Source organism: Pongo pygmaeus, chromosome 6, assembly GCF_028885625.2.
Source record: "Pongo pygmaeus isolate AG05252 chromosome 6, NHGRI_mPonPyg2-v2.0_pri, whole genome shotgun sequence".
NCBI classification, from domain to species: domain Eukaryota; kingdom Metazoa; phylum Chordata; class Mammalia; order Primates; family Hominidae; genus Pongo; species Pongo pygmaeus.
In genome coordinates, this window is record NC_072379.2 from 110,158,881 (window position 1) to 110,173,306 (window position 14,426).

At 35.6% G+C, this 14,426-nt stretch overlaps 1 protein-coding gene across 8 annotated transcripts in view; it reads right to left on the minus strand.

Moving 5' to 3' along the window:
* Positions 1-14,426, minus strand: part of IMMP2L (inner mitochondrial membrane peptidase subunit 2) — a 945,432-nt gene that overhangs the window by 861,766 nt on the left and 69,240 nt on the right. For all 8 annotated transcript variants that reach the window (XM_063667728.1, XM_054495032.2, XM_054495035.2 and 5 more), the window contains one exon: positions 11,754-11,890. In XM_063667728.1, coding sequence (XP_063523798.1) covers positions 11,754-11,890 — 137 coding nt within the window. The remainder of the gene's footprint in view (positions 1-11,753; positions 11,891-14,426) is intronic.

Sequence of the window (14,426 nt, forward strand, 5' to 3'; positions counted from 1 at the left end):
TTGTTAAATGAAACTTTCGTTCCATTTGCATGTATGTGTGTATAGTGCAAAACTATATTACTTAATATGAGTCATGAGCAAAAAGGTTTGAAAATCCCTGCCATAAAGAATATGATGAATTCGTCAAGAAGCTAAAAACTTTTTAGGAGAATAGTTCACCAGAAACACCCTCAAAGTCTAAGAAAAAAAAAATTTTAATGATCATAATTTCATTTTATCATATTTCTGTAGGGTTTAATTATTCAGGCATATCAATGCTTCAAAGAAGAAATTTCATATGCATTTATTCCAGCATCCCTCTGAACTAGCAGGTGAGAGGATTATAGTCCCCTTTCTTTTAGAAACTTACAAAGTAGAGTTATTATTAACCCATGAAATTAATAATTAGAGGACAGTACAAAAGGATTTATAATCATGAGTTAAACTTACAATGCTGTAGGATTTCTAACAAGTGAATGACAGAATTAAAGAAAGTTGCATGAAGAAAATAGAGCTTGAGTTTAGACTTAAAGGGAACTTAAGAAAAAGCAGAGGAGAAAAGGTATAACAATGAGTCGTGTTATACAGTCAGAATAGGCTAAATGCTTGTAAAAAGAATTTCAAAAGCTCAGTGGTATAACACAATAGTGAGTGGACTGACTCCACACAATCATTCAGAAACCCAGTTTTTTCGAGCTTGTACATCTACCATCCCCTGTGGCATCGTGTCCTCAACTGGATCCTCTGCTCCATTGTATTATATACATACATATACATAAATATAGATATAGATATTGATACAGATATCAAAATCAGTATAGATATCCTGTATATTATGATGTTTTTTGACACGTTAAAAAAAATTCCTAGCTGGGGAGACACTGCCTCTGCCAGACCTGGCCAATTCTTCCAGCTAGCAAGAGCTCAACCAGAAGCATGCCTTTCATATGCAAACTAACCAATCCAGAACCATACCTCCTCCAGCCAGTATAACCCTGGAGACAATTTCCTCTGCCTTCATCTTCCCAAGGCCAGGTACCAGGCAACCAGGGACCACCCCTACAGATTACAATCTGCCAAAATTATTCAAACTAGCCAATCCTAAACTATTCACCCTGCCCTGCCTTGCCTTGCCTTGCCCTTCCTGCACAGAAACCTCAAAAAAGGCTTTGGCCTAGCTGCTATTGTCATCTGCTTCCTGACCACTCTGGTATCTTTCCCATGTGGCCCCACATACCGTGCTTTACCTCCTGTCTCTAGGACCTGTAAGTCTAATAAACTTCGTTTTCCTGAGCCTCTCCTCTGTCTCCTCTAGTGGCCACACCTAACTAACCAACTCATAAAAGAATACAAAACATCTCCATTCAGCCAGCAGACAGAGGAGACAGCATGGAGGATCACAAAGATTTTTCATGGGCCAGGCCTAAAAATGGCACTTCACTTCCTCCCATTTTCCACTGGCCAGAACTCAGTAACCTCTGATATCAGGAAAGATTAAAAAACAGGACAAGAATTCATCCACTCATCATTAGTCATCCCTCTTACAACTAAAACACCCTGAACATAACACCACAAACAAAAATATAGGAAGATCTGCAAGGTGGAAAGAAGATAAACTAGAGGCCAGGAACCACAGAACTTGAGAAATGACACCATCGCAAGTCCCCTGGACTTTCTTTTTGCTTCCCATATATCCTAGATCAGGCACTAGAGAATCCTGCAACCTGTAGCTACCAACAGGCCAAGCAAAAAAAGGGCCTGAAGACGTGGTGGCCAACGCCTGTAATCCCAGCACTTTGGGAGGCTGAAACGGGCAGATCGCTTGAGCTCAGGAGTTTGAGACCAGCCTGGGCAACATGGTAAAACCCCATCTCTACTAAAAATACCAAATAAAATTAGCCAGGCATGGTGGTGCAAGCCTGTAATCCCAGCTACTCGGGAGGCTGAGGCACAAGAATGTCTAGCCCAGAAGGCAGAGGTTGCAGTGAGCGGAGATCGTGCCACTGCACTCCAGCCTGGGCAACAGAGTCTTGCTCTGTCAAACCAAAAAAAAAAAAAAAAAGACCTGAAGAAAAGCCTACTCTCTAGCCAAAGGACCAGGAAAGGGAAGACCTAGCAGAACAGAAACATTTTTGCTAATAACCATCCTAATCTAGTCAAACATCAAAGGAAAAACTACCCCGCCCCATCCCCCAACACCATGGTGTCGGCAGGGCCCAGCAGGGAGCTGGACTTCTAACCCCACTCAGCAATAAGGAGATGGGGCAAGTAGGCCCTTCACTTCCCCGTATCAGGTATCAAAGAGGTGGAATGAGAGTGCAAGTGGTGCCAGTCAGCAGCCCACTTTCCCCACCCCAGTTAGTTGAGCAATTTCTTTAAAAGTTAAACATAAATGTACCATGCCACTCAGCAATCCCACTATTAGGTATCTGCCCAAGAGAAATGAAATCATGTATATACACGGAACTGTACACAAATATCTATAGCAGCATTATTCACAATTTGAAAACATCAAAACCCAAACATTTATCATCTGGTGAGTGGAGAAACGAAATGTGGTATATTCATATAGAGAATACTTTTTGCAATAAAAAGACACAAAATGCTAATACATAGTACAACACGGCTAAACCTCGAAAAATTCTAGTAAGTAAAAGAGCCAGTCAGGAAAAACCACATTAGTATGGTTCTATTTATAGAAAAGGTTCAGAAAAGGCAAATCTATAAATCAGATCAGCAGTTGCCTAAGGAAAGAGGTGGGAGTAAGGATTAACTTCAAACAGGCATAAGGTCCCTTTCTCAGGTGATGAAAATATTTTAAAACTGGGTTATGGTAATGACTGCATGACTCCATAAGTTTATTACTTTTAATACTATTTATTGATATGTTATTATATAAAATAAAATATACTTTTTAATAAAATTATTTTAATAAAATAATTTTATTAAAAATAAAATTTTTAATAAAAAATTCAAGCGTTCTACAGATTCACCCCAAAGCATTCTACAGATTCAATTGCACTCTTTTTAAAACTCTGATGTCATTTTTCACAGAAATACACAACACAATCCTAAATTCATATGGAACCACAAAAGACCCTGAATAGCCAAACAATCTTGAGCAAGAAGAACAAAGCTGGAGACATCACACTACTTAACTCAAATACAAAATTATAGTAATCAAAACAGTATGGTACTAGCATAAAAATAGACATATAGACCAATGTAATAGAATAGAGAATCCAGAAATAAATGTACACATTTATGAAAAATCAATTTTCAACAAAGATGCCAAGAACACACAATGAGGAAAGAATAGGTTCTTCAATAAATGGTGCTTGGAAAACTGAATATCCACATGCAGAGGAATAAAATCAGACCCTTATCTCACACCATATACAAAAATCAACTCTAAATGGATTTTCAAAGATGATGTCTGAAACTGTAAAACTACCTGAAACTGTAAAACTACTAGAAGAAAACACAGGGAGAAAAGCTCCACGACACTGATCTGAGTAATGATTTCTTAGATACGACCCCAAAAGCACAAGCAACAAAGCAAAAAAAGACAGCTGAGCTTCTATCAAACTGAAAAATTTCTGAAGAGAGAAGGAAACAATCAACATGGTAAAGAGACAATCTATGGAATGGAAGAAAATATTTGCAAACCATATATCTAATAAGGGGTTAATATACAAAATATATAAGGTATGCAAACAACTCTATAGCAAGAAAACAACTTGATTTTAAAATGGGAAAAAGACCTGTATAGAGAATTCTCAAAAGAAGACATACAAATGGCCCAGAAGCATATAAAAAATATTCAATATCACTAATTATCAAGGAAATGGAAATTAAATTAAATGTGCAATGAGATGTCACCTCACACCTGTTAGGATGGCTATTATCAGAAAGTCAAAAGATAAGTGTTGGTGAGAATATGGAGAAAAGAGAACCCTTGTGCTCTATTGGTAGGAATGTAAATTAGTTCAACCATTATGAAAAATAGGGATATATCTCAAAGAACTGAAAACAGAACTACCAGATGATCTACCACTCTCACTTCTGGGTATGTATCCAAAGGAAATGAAATCAGTAAGTCAAAGAAATATCTTCACTCCCATTTCATTGCAGAATTATTCAAAACAGCCAAGATATGGAAGTAACCTACATGTTCATAAATGGATGAAGGGATAAAGAAAGTGTGGTCAGTGTGGGTGTGGGTTTGTGTATATATATGAGTGTGTGTGGATATTCTTCTGCAGGTGTATATATACACACACACAGTGGTATATGTACTATGAAATATTATTCAGCTTTTAAAAAGGAAATCTTGTCATTTGTGACAGTGTGGATGAACCTAGAGAACATTATGTTAAATGAAATAAGCCAGGCACAGAAAGACAAATACTGCATGATCTCACTTATATGGGTAATCAAAAAAAGCTGGACTCACAGAAGCAAAGAGTAGAATAGTGGTTGCGAAGAGCTGAGAACTAGGGAAAATGAGAAGATGTTGGTCACAGTATACAAAGTTCCAGTTATGCAGGATTAATAATTTCTGGAAGTCTAATGTACAGCAAGGTGACTATAGCTAATAATACTGTATTATACACTCGAATTTTACTAAGAGAGTAGATCTTAAATGTTCTCACCACCAAAAAGAAGGTAACTATGTGAAGTAATGGGTATGTTAATTAGTTTGTGGTAATCATTTCATAATGTCTATATATATCAAAATATCATGTATACTGTTCTCACTCACAGGTGAACAATGAGAACACTTGGACACAGAGTGGGGAACATCGCACACCAGGGCCTGTCGTGGGATTGGGGAAAGGGGGAGGGATAGCATTAGGAGATATACCTAATGTAAATGACGAGTTAATGGGTGCAGCACACCAACATGGCACATGTATACATATGTAACAAACCCGCACATTGTGCACATGTACCCTAGAACTTAAAGTGTAATAAAAATATATATATATCATGTATACTTTAAATATATGTAATTGTTGCCAGTTTACCTCAGTAAAGCTGGAAAACATCATTATATCACTTACAACAGGTAAATTCAATGGTATATAAATTATACCTCAATAAAAATGTGTTTTAAAAAGTAGATGGACTGGCATAATGAACCACCATGTAATCCATCACCTAGAGCCAACAATTATGGATTCATGGCCAATCTTGTTTCATCTGTAACCCTTCTACACTTTTATTCTTGCCATATTATTTTAAAGTACATCTCAGCTATTATGTATTTCACTGCAAATTTTATAATATTCATACTATGAGGATAAGGGTTTTTTTAATATAACCACAGTAAATACCATTATCACCCCAAAAAACAATGTATCAAAGCACAAGGGATAAAAGTAGTACTTTGCTTGACCATTTTAGATAATCTCTTGTTGCTTTCTCCTATTTTCATTCTCCTCTCTTTCTTTCAACTACATTTAATATCTGATAGCTCCAATTTCTAAAGCCTTTAAAGTCTGGTTCAGCTAATGGTTGCTTCTGACTCTCACTTATAGAGCTCATTTTCTCATGCAATGTTTTTACTGGGATATAATGTTAATCAAACTTTACCTTTGGGATTCTATAAGGCCTGGTTGCAAGTTGCATGTGCCCAGGGAATTTGGTGCCTGAGGCTGCTCTAAACCCAGGCCACTGTAAATTAATATCTCAGTTTAGGGCTTTTCAGGTGCAGTGAATGTGAATTCAAACCTCAATTCCACAAATCAGGGCTTTCTCTCTCAGAGCCTAGACAATTTTTCTTACAGAACAGATTTTTGTTTTAGTCTATCCATTTCCTAAAGATGTGTCTCTTCCATGGTCCTGACTTCATTTAGAATTTCTGTTCCAATTTCCTGCCTTGTATGAGCCTATGGCCTTGTCTTCTGATTCCCATGTGGCCATGGAAACCAAAAGCTCTAAATGATCAGGAATTGACAAATATCCATGTGACAGCTACTGACTTTAATGTATACTTACTGCCCTAGAAATGTATTCCCCCTTATTGTGGTCTCTGAGAATTTCCCTTGCTTCCCTGCAAGCTAGTTATACATTTAAGTTTTTAATGTTTGTTTTTAATTTTTTATGAGTTTTGCATTGGGAATATTTCAAGATGTCTCATCTGCTATATTTCCAGATAGTCTAATCCCTTCTTATAAACTTCAAATCTTTGGACTTTATAAGAGAAAAGTATCTTCCATCAACCTGAGCGGCACAGTTTAAAATCTTTTTCCCCCATTATAACATAAAGCTTAATTTCTATATTTAAGTTCTAAAAGTACTACAGAATCATCCCAAAATTAAATAACTTACTAAGTACATCATTCCATAAACCAAATAAAATGGAATAAAACATCACTGTGAGAAGTAATAGTATAAAGAGGCACTATTTATACTAACAGTGACAGGGCACAACTTTTATTAGTTATTATTTAGTGAAATGGACAGCACTATCAGAGTTGGTTCAAGCCAGAGTTCCAAAATTCAATGATTGTGTGAGCTTACGTAAAATACCTCAACTGTCTGAGCCTCAGTTGTTTCAAATGTAAAATTTAGAACTTGAGTCATTTCTTAATGTATTTAAAGCTCTATACTGCTATGAATAAAGTGTTAAATTTTAAAATCAATTAAAGAAAAGCATTAATATACCAATCAGCAAGCATCATGACTCAGGAAGAATGTACAAGAGTGTCAAGAATTAAAGGGGCATGATGTATGCAACCTACTTTCAGATGGTTTAATAAGACTTTTTGTGGGTATATATTCATACACACACAAATACAGAGGGAGAGGAAGAGGAGGGGGAGGAGGAGGAAGAGAGAGAGAAGAGGGAGGGAAAAAAGATAATAAAATAAATATTCTAAAATACTGAAACTGGTATATCTGGGTAGAGAAGCCATAGGAGTTCTATGCACTACTCTTGCAACTTTTGTGTAAATCTAAATTTACAACAAGTTTTTAAAAAGGGTAATAAAGTTGGTATTTAAATAACAGATATAACCCTGGCTATATAAAACAGAAACATATAGTTATTCTATCATGAGAAGTGAAGAAAAATCCACAAAGGGACATTACAAATTTATCACTCACCAACTGTTTCAGGATAACATGTTTGTTGCTATAAATACAAAGTCTCTATTAATGACAGGTTACAGAACTACGTAAAAACTCATAACTCATCCTAAGGGGTAAAACATCAGGTGAGATTCCTGAGCCAAAAGTAATTTGGGCAGAAAGCACACAAGTAAGCCAATAAAGCATTCCAACATTAAATCCTGACTTCCTTTGACGTCAGCCCCAGCAGACCAAGGTGAGTGACGACACAGAGGAGTCAGCACAGGAGGAAATGTGTGCCAGGTGGTGCCCAGTATCTTGGAAGTCCAAATTTAGCAGGTAACATAAAACTCCATAACTCTATCTTAAATGCTGGTATATAAATCACAATGTATCTCTTTTCTTGAGAGTCTGTATCCAGCTTCTCAGAGTTCAAAATAAGTTACAACCAATAATGACTGTTGAGTATTATTAAGCTGTAGGTTAAAACTTTTTTAAAAAAACATAGATTGAAAGAGAGCTTGCTTTTTGATGATACTTTTAATTTCAAACTCAGCAGGAAACAAGATAATCATAGGTAGCTGAAAGTCAAGACAATTTCAAACACATAAATGTATGTTATTGATGAACAAAGACCTCAGTGCTAATTAAACTGTATTTTCCTTCATATTCTGCAATTTCCTAATATATTCTGCATACATATGTCTCTGAAGTCTGACCTAGAGAGACAGTATTGTGTAGTAGTGTTTTCAAGTATTTTTTCCCTCTGGCCATGCAAATGAAAAAAGGAAAATGGTACACTATGTAAAAATTATGTATCAATTGCAAAAAACAAAAGATAATGACACAAAATTATTTATTTTACTTACTTTTTAAAGTCTTAAATCTTAGTTTTAAATGTGGAAAGCATATACCTTTTATCAAGACCAGTGACCCCACTGCAGGAATTCTCACTCAAATAAAATCTAAAACTTTGGCATGAGGTCATTAAACTATTCCTAGGGCACCCTTTTACTCTAAAAGCCTCTGTAAGCCATTAAAGTTCTAATGTATTCACATTACATTCCACCTACATAAATTCCCTCTGTAGTTTCAACTGTATGCAATATCAGTCTTCATTTCCTGAATTAAATTAATGTCGTGTAATGTGGTGCTTCCTTTTTAAAAAAAGAAGTACATCTACTTTCATAGGTAACCTTTCAGCAACCAGTAGAAGTGATTCATGTGCATGAGGGGAATAGGTCAGTATGAATAATCATTAACCAACAATTTGTGCCAGCATTTATTGTGTCGAGCATTGCAAAAGGGACAACTCATATAATGAAATGAATGTAGCTATACGGCTTTTTAAAAATCAAATATTTTATAAACTAAATCCTATTTTCCATTGAATTTACCAATGCATCATTAGAAACTTTATTTTCATTTATGGCTTGCCTTTAATTAGCTGATACTTCCCATGTTTGATCACCCTTATCTTTCTAGTCAAATACTTAATGAATTGCAAATTAATACTGAAAATCCTAACTTAAAAAAAGAAGCACTGAGTAGTGTTTAAAAAGTAAATAAGTATTTCTCATAGAGGGAATCTTAAAAACATGCTTCCCCTAATCACAAACCAACAGAATCTTTGAAAGACAGAAAAACAATTCTTACAGCAAAATTTGTTACTCAAAGTGAATTTCCAGTGTTACCATTAACAGTATTTATTCAATAAACCCAAAAGACTAGTATTACACATCCCTTTAATGAGATTTAATCTTTCAATCCTTGGATATTTCTTAAATAATGTGTCTACCAGTTGCTGAGTGACCTTCAAGAGTGGCTTTTCCCAGAGTAAAGAAAAACAGCTGTGTTCCTTGCAGGATGCTTAGGGACTTCCAGAGATCTCCACACCATGCCAACTATTTCAGTCCTTGAGTCATTAGAGAAATTTAAAGAGAAGAATCTATCCCAACTGTCAAAAATTCTGTTGAACCCCATGACATAAACGTGTTTAGTTGATCAAAGCTGTATAGTAGCAAAGATGTCTTCAAATATGTTGAATTAGTTAATCCCTAAATCTCATTATTATAATTTCTGCTCTTAAATAATTTAAAATATGATTTGCTGGTATCTAGTGAAACTGTAAATTAAATTATCTATTATACCTAGAGTTGGTCTCAAATTCATGAAATATAGACCCAATTGTAAAAACATATTTTCCTTTCTTCCTAGAATTCCATTCTACTTTGATTCTGAAAATAGCATCCTCCTTCCTCTAGGAAATGTCACCTGTACTCCACTCCCCAATTCCCACAGAACAATGTGATTCAAAGAGATGTTGTCATTTTCTTATAGATCACTTGGCCTAGCCACAGGCTTGGGGTGTGTACTTGTTCAAAGCTGGACCAATCACGGTTCCCCATCCTGGTGGCCAAAGTTGATCTGTATAGTTGTATAGATAAGGGCATGTGACCCAAGCTGAATACATCACAGTCCTTCCCCAAGATATTCCACACTGAAATCAAGGCAGTAGGAGCAATCTCTCTCAGGCGGTGAAGAAACTGGGCATGCGAGCTGCCAGCAGCCATGTACCCTGCTATGCAGAGAAAGCTGGTCTGAGAGAACTAAGCCAAGATGCAGAAAAGAACTTAGAAAGAAGATGGAGCACTCCAGCAGCATTCAAGTCCTGGCTCTAGTTGTCCCTGACAACTTTCTCACTCGTGCCTTCCTTGTGTGTATATAATAAGCCTTCCAATAAATCCCCTTTATACCAAGCTATTTTCCTATTACCAGTAGCCAAGGAAACTCTACACAATATATCAAACAAATTCTAACATAATACATTTGACTTCTTAGGGGTAGGGTCTAGGAATACTGCAAGCAATTCTAATACCTCTGCAAATTCAAATATATCTAATGCAAACCTGGGTTTAATCCATGAACTGACATTTGGAAATAACATGATTTAATACTTTCTTCACTAACTTCTTCACTGGGGATAAGCCTTGTCCTTTCATAAGACAGTCAAGGTCTTGTGAGCAAGACCTGTATCTTATATTTTGCAGTGAATTGCTCTGGCTCTCAGCACAAGCCATGAACATAGATGTTCAGTAGGAATATACTGGGCTAAAAATATGAACATTGGGATATTATGATTGCCACATGATCCTCTGGAATATCATCAGATCCAAAGTAAGGAGATTTTGTGCTCTGGAAGTCCTTCTTAGAATAGTGATAGTTATATAGCAAGATAGCAGTAACAAAATTGGGAAAAAAAATCATTCTTAAATGGATTATTTGTTACCAAAAGATACATGCTTGTGAATGGATTCAAAGGGATCCTTGGGACCGAAAAGGAATGTGGGTGGCTGTGAAGAAGGCAGTTTTAATCTGAAATGAAGAATCTGACTCCAAAGCTCAGCAAAGAAAAGTCTACGTTTCCCTAAGGATTGGGTCTAAGACAAGGTTGCTAGGAATTCAAGATTAAAGAGGCAACAAATGTAAAATACATTCTATCTTAAACATGTTAAAGTGTATTTAAAGCTATATGCCTGTAAATCTTTCTTTCTATGTTTACTGTACCCCTACATTAAGATATTTTTGCATTCAAAGTAAGTGACCAGTTTGCTTTGGGCTGGTGACCCACTATGGAGAGAACCTGAAAGACAAGGGTTGAGAGCAGAATCTTCTGCCCAAGAGAAGGCCCTAACCATGCTCAAATAATGGTAGAATATAAAGGCAGTCCTGTTTTAAAAATGTAGCTTTTCCCAAAGAAGCTAAAGGATTTCCTGACCTTCTGTATCTCACTGACTACCAGAACTCAGGGAGAAGTTCAATACCATAATTATAATAAATAAAGCAAACTAATTCTAACTCCTTAAAGCTGATAACTATGCCCTTAACTAGTTCTAACTAAAACAAAAAGAAAAAAAACTAAGCTGGTTATTCTCTGTATAATTTTGATTGTTTAGAAGCTTATATATTCATTTTAGTTATTTGTTTTATACAACTATTTACCACAACGCATGAACTTAATACATATTGATAATACAGGAAACCAAATCCTATAACAAAATGCAAATTCTGCCTAACTGTATAAACTTACTAAAAAAGCTAGGTTCTAGACATCAACTTTAGGACAACATAATTTTCTCTAAGTTATTCCAGAAGACTATTTGCATAAAACTTTTGGAAACCTCCACTCCAAAGTTCTTCCACTGTAAACTGCCCTTAATCTTTTCAATTAGCAACATGCTTAAAGAACACAATACAGTATCTGGGATCAATGGTCTAGACATTTCTACAAACTGAAATCATATACCTATATAACAATAGAGCAACTGATTGTGACTCAAACCCATCTTGCAACTACACTAATAATTTGGCATTAAAAGGATATTCTAATAGAGCCATATTCGCAGAAAACAGTGTCATTTAGTATAATTTCTTAAGAATCTCCATTTAAAATTCTCAGAAAAATTTAAACTACAGACCCAGAGAACTGATAGTCAGTTTTATTAACCTCTCCTCTGATTATAATACGACTGTATTAGAAGACCTTAAGAACAAATTCAGTAAAGTAAAATTTCATTTCAATGCCTTTTTATAACCTTTCAGTTCCCAGAATAGGAATAATAATTAGCACTCTCATTTCTAGTGCTTGAAAAACAATGAAGTATGTGCTGTAAAGAACGAAGTTATATCATTTTCACCTGCATCGATGCTCCTTCTACTCTTGCCACACAGGCGACCCGATCCAAGAAAGTCACTGCCACAGGTACCGCCACAAAGAAGCCTTTACAAAAGGCCTTGATGTATCTTTTCACCCACCCTTGTGACTGTGCCATTCCTAAAAATACAAAGAAAACAACTGTGAAATTAGTCTCAAGAAAGGTGAAAAACAAAGACATAAAAACAGTACATGAAAAGTAAGAGTTACCGAAGGGCAATCTTGTCTCTTAGTATATTTCACACTCATTCCTGTAACCATTAGAATAAATCTGACTTACTTAAATTCCTAAAGTGAAATACATGAACTCAGGTTAACACTTTTCCACAACTCAAGTCACTTGCTAACTTCAGTGGGAAATTTCTCCCTACAAAACAGTAAGTTAGAAAAAAATAAGCATTCCAGAAGTAAATTCTTTTCTGTTGCTGACTATTATGATGAAGTTACTCCTTATACCCCTGATATCTGTTCTCTTCTACAGTAATAAAAGTTTCAGTGGAACATGTGGCTGCCCAACTAAAGACTGTTTTCCAGGCTCCCTTGCAGATAAGTGTGACCATGTCACTACATTTGATCAACAGCATGAGTAGAAAGGATATACTTCTGGGTTGCACCCTGAAAAGGAGGATGCCCTCCCTTTTCTTCCCCATTTTATAACTGTAATAGTAACAATTTGGTGGTAGAAGCAGGGGTGGCCATTTCAAACTATGAGATAAAAGCTTCAAGTAAAGATGACAAAGCAACAAAATGGAAGGATCCTGGGTCCGCAACACCATGAAGGCACCATACTGTCCTGCATTGCTTAGATTTGGACTGTTAAATCAGAGATAAATCACTTGCACTGTTTGTGGTGGCGGTGTTGTTGTTGTTGTTGTTGTTGTTGTTTTTAGACAGGGTCTCACTCTGTCACCCAAGCTGGAGTCTTGGCAACACTTTTTTGGATAAGACTTCAAAAGCACAGGCAATCAAAGCAAAAACAGACAATGGGGATTACATCAAGCTAAAAAGTTTCTGTGTAGCAAACAATCAACGTAATGAAGAGACAACCTACAGAATGGAAGAAAATATATGCAAACTATACTTCTGACAAGAGGCTAATATCCAAAAACGCATAAGGAACTCAAACAATTCAACAGCAAAAAGACAACCCAATTAAAAAATGGCCAAAAGAGCTTAACAATAATTTCTCAAAAGAAGACATACAAATAGCCAACAGGTATATGAAAAGAATGCGCAGTCATGAGGGAAATGCAAATCAAAACCACATGGATATCATTCCACCCCAGTTAGAATGGCCATTATCAAAAGGCAACAAGTGCTGGCAAAGGTGGAGAAAAAGGAACCCTTATACACGGTTTATGGGAATGTAAATTAATATGGCCATTATAGAAAAGAGTAAGGAGGTTCCTCAAAAAGTTAAAAATAGAACCACCACATGATTCTGCAATCCTATTCTTAGCAATATATCCAAAGGAACTGAAATCAGTATATTGAAGAGATATTTGCACTCTTACGTTTATCACAACACTATTCACAATAGCCAAGGTATGGAATTAATCTAAGTGTCCATCAATGGATGAATGAACTTTAAGATGTGAGATATATATATATATATTATTTCGCCATAAAAAAGAATGAAATCCTGCCATCTGGTACAACATGGGAAAACCTGGAGGACATTAAGTTAAGTAAAATAATCCAGGCACAGAAAGACAATATTGCACGATCACTCATATATAGAATCTAAAAAAGTTAAACTCATAAAAGTAGAGAGTAGAATGGTAGTTACCAGAAGGTAGGGTAGTTAGTGGGGAGGAGAGGTTGGGGAGATGTTGCTCAAAGGATATATAATTACATTTAGAAGGAATACATTTCAGGACATCTATTGTACAGTAAGGTGAGTATAGTTAATGACAAGATATTGTATTCTTGAAAAATGTAAACAGAGTGGATGTTATATGCTCTTACCACAAAAATGATATGTTAGGTAATGCATTTATTAATTAGCTAGATTTAACCATTCCACAATGTACATGTACTTCAAAACATTATGTTGTATACAATAAAACTCACAGTTATCTGTTCACTCAGAAAATAAATAAAAATAAAAATACTCAACCACTAATTCCCTCCCAAATCTTTAACATGTCACAGGAAAAATATGAATGATAATCTAAATTGGCTAATTCTGAATTACCTACTGTAACTGACATCAATGAGGGCTACATGTATGCATGGTAAGTAATTAAGACCAGTACTCTTGTTTTTTATACTTTTATCAACATATATTGCACATAATATAACATTCACCCAAACCAGTAATCTTTTTATACCTAATCAAAATAAATGTAACTCAGACTAACTTTAGAATATAAGCAATTTAAAAACATGTTTTCATTCAAACTCAACTAACAACTATAATCTTTAGTTACATTGCTTATGAGTTCACACATCTGGTACTCAAGAAATGTGTTTGGCCCAAGGTACTGATTGTTTCTGTGAGCAATCTTAACCACTATATTCCTAAAAGAGTAAACCTGCTTGACATGTTTCATTCATTCATACCCAGCTTTAATGTGAGCCCCTGAGGAAAAGTAATTTCTCTTCAATGACATCTTTTGCCTAGAATCAAAACACCTTTACTAACTCCTTTTAT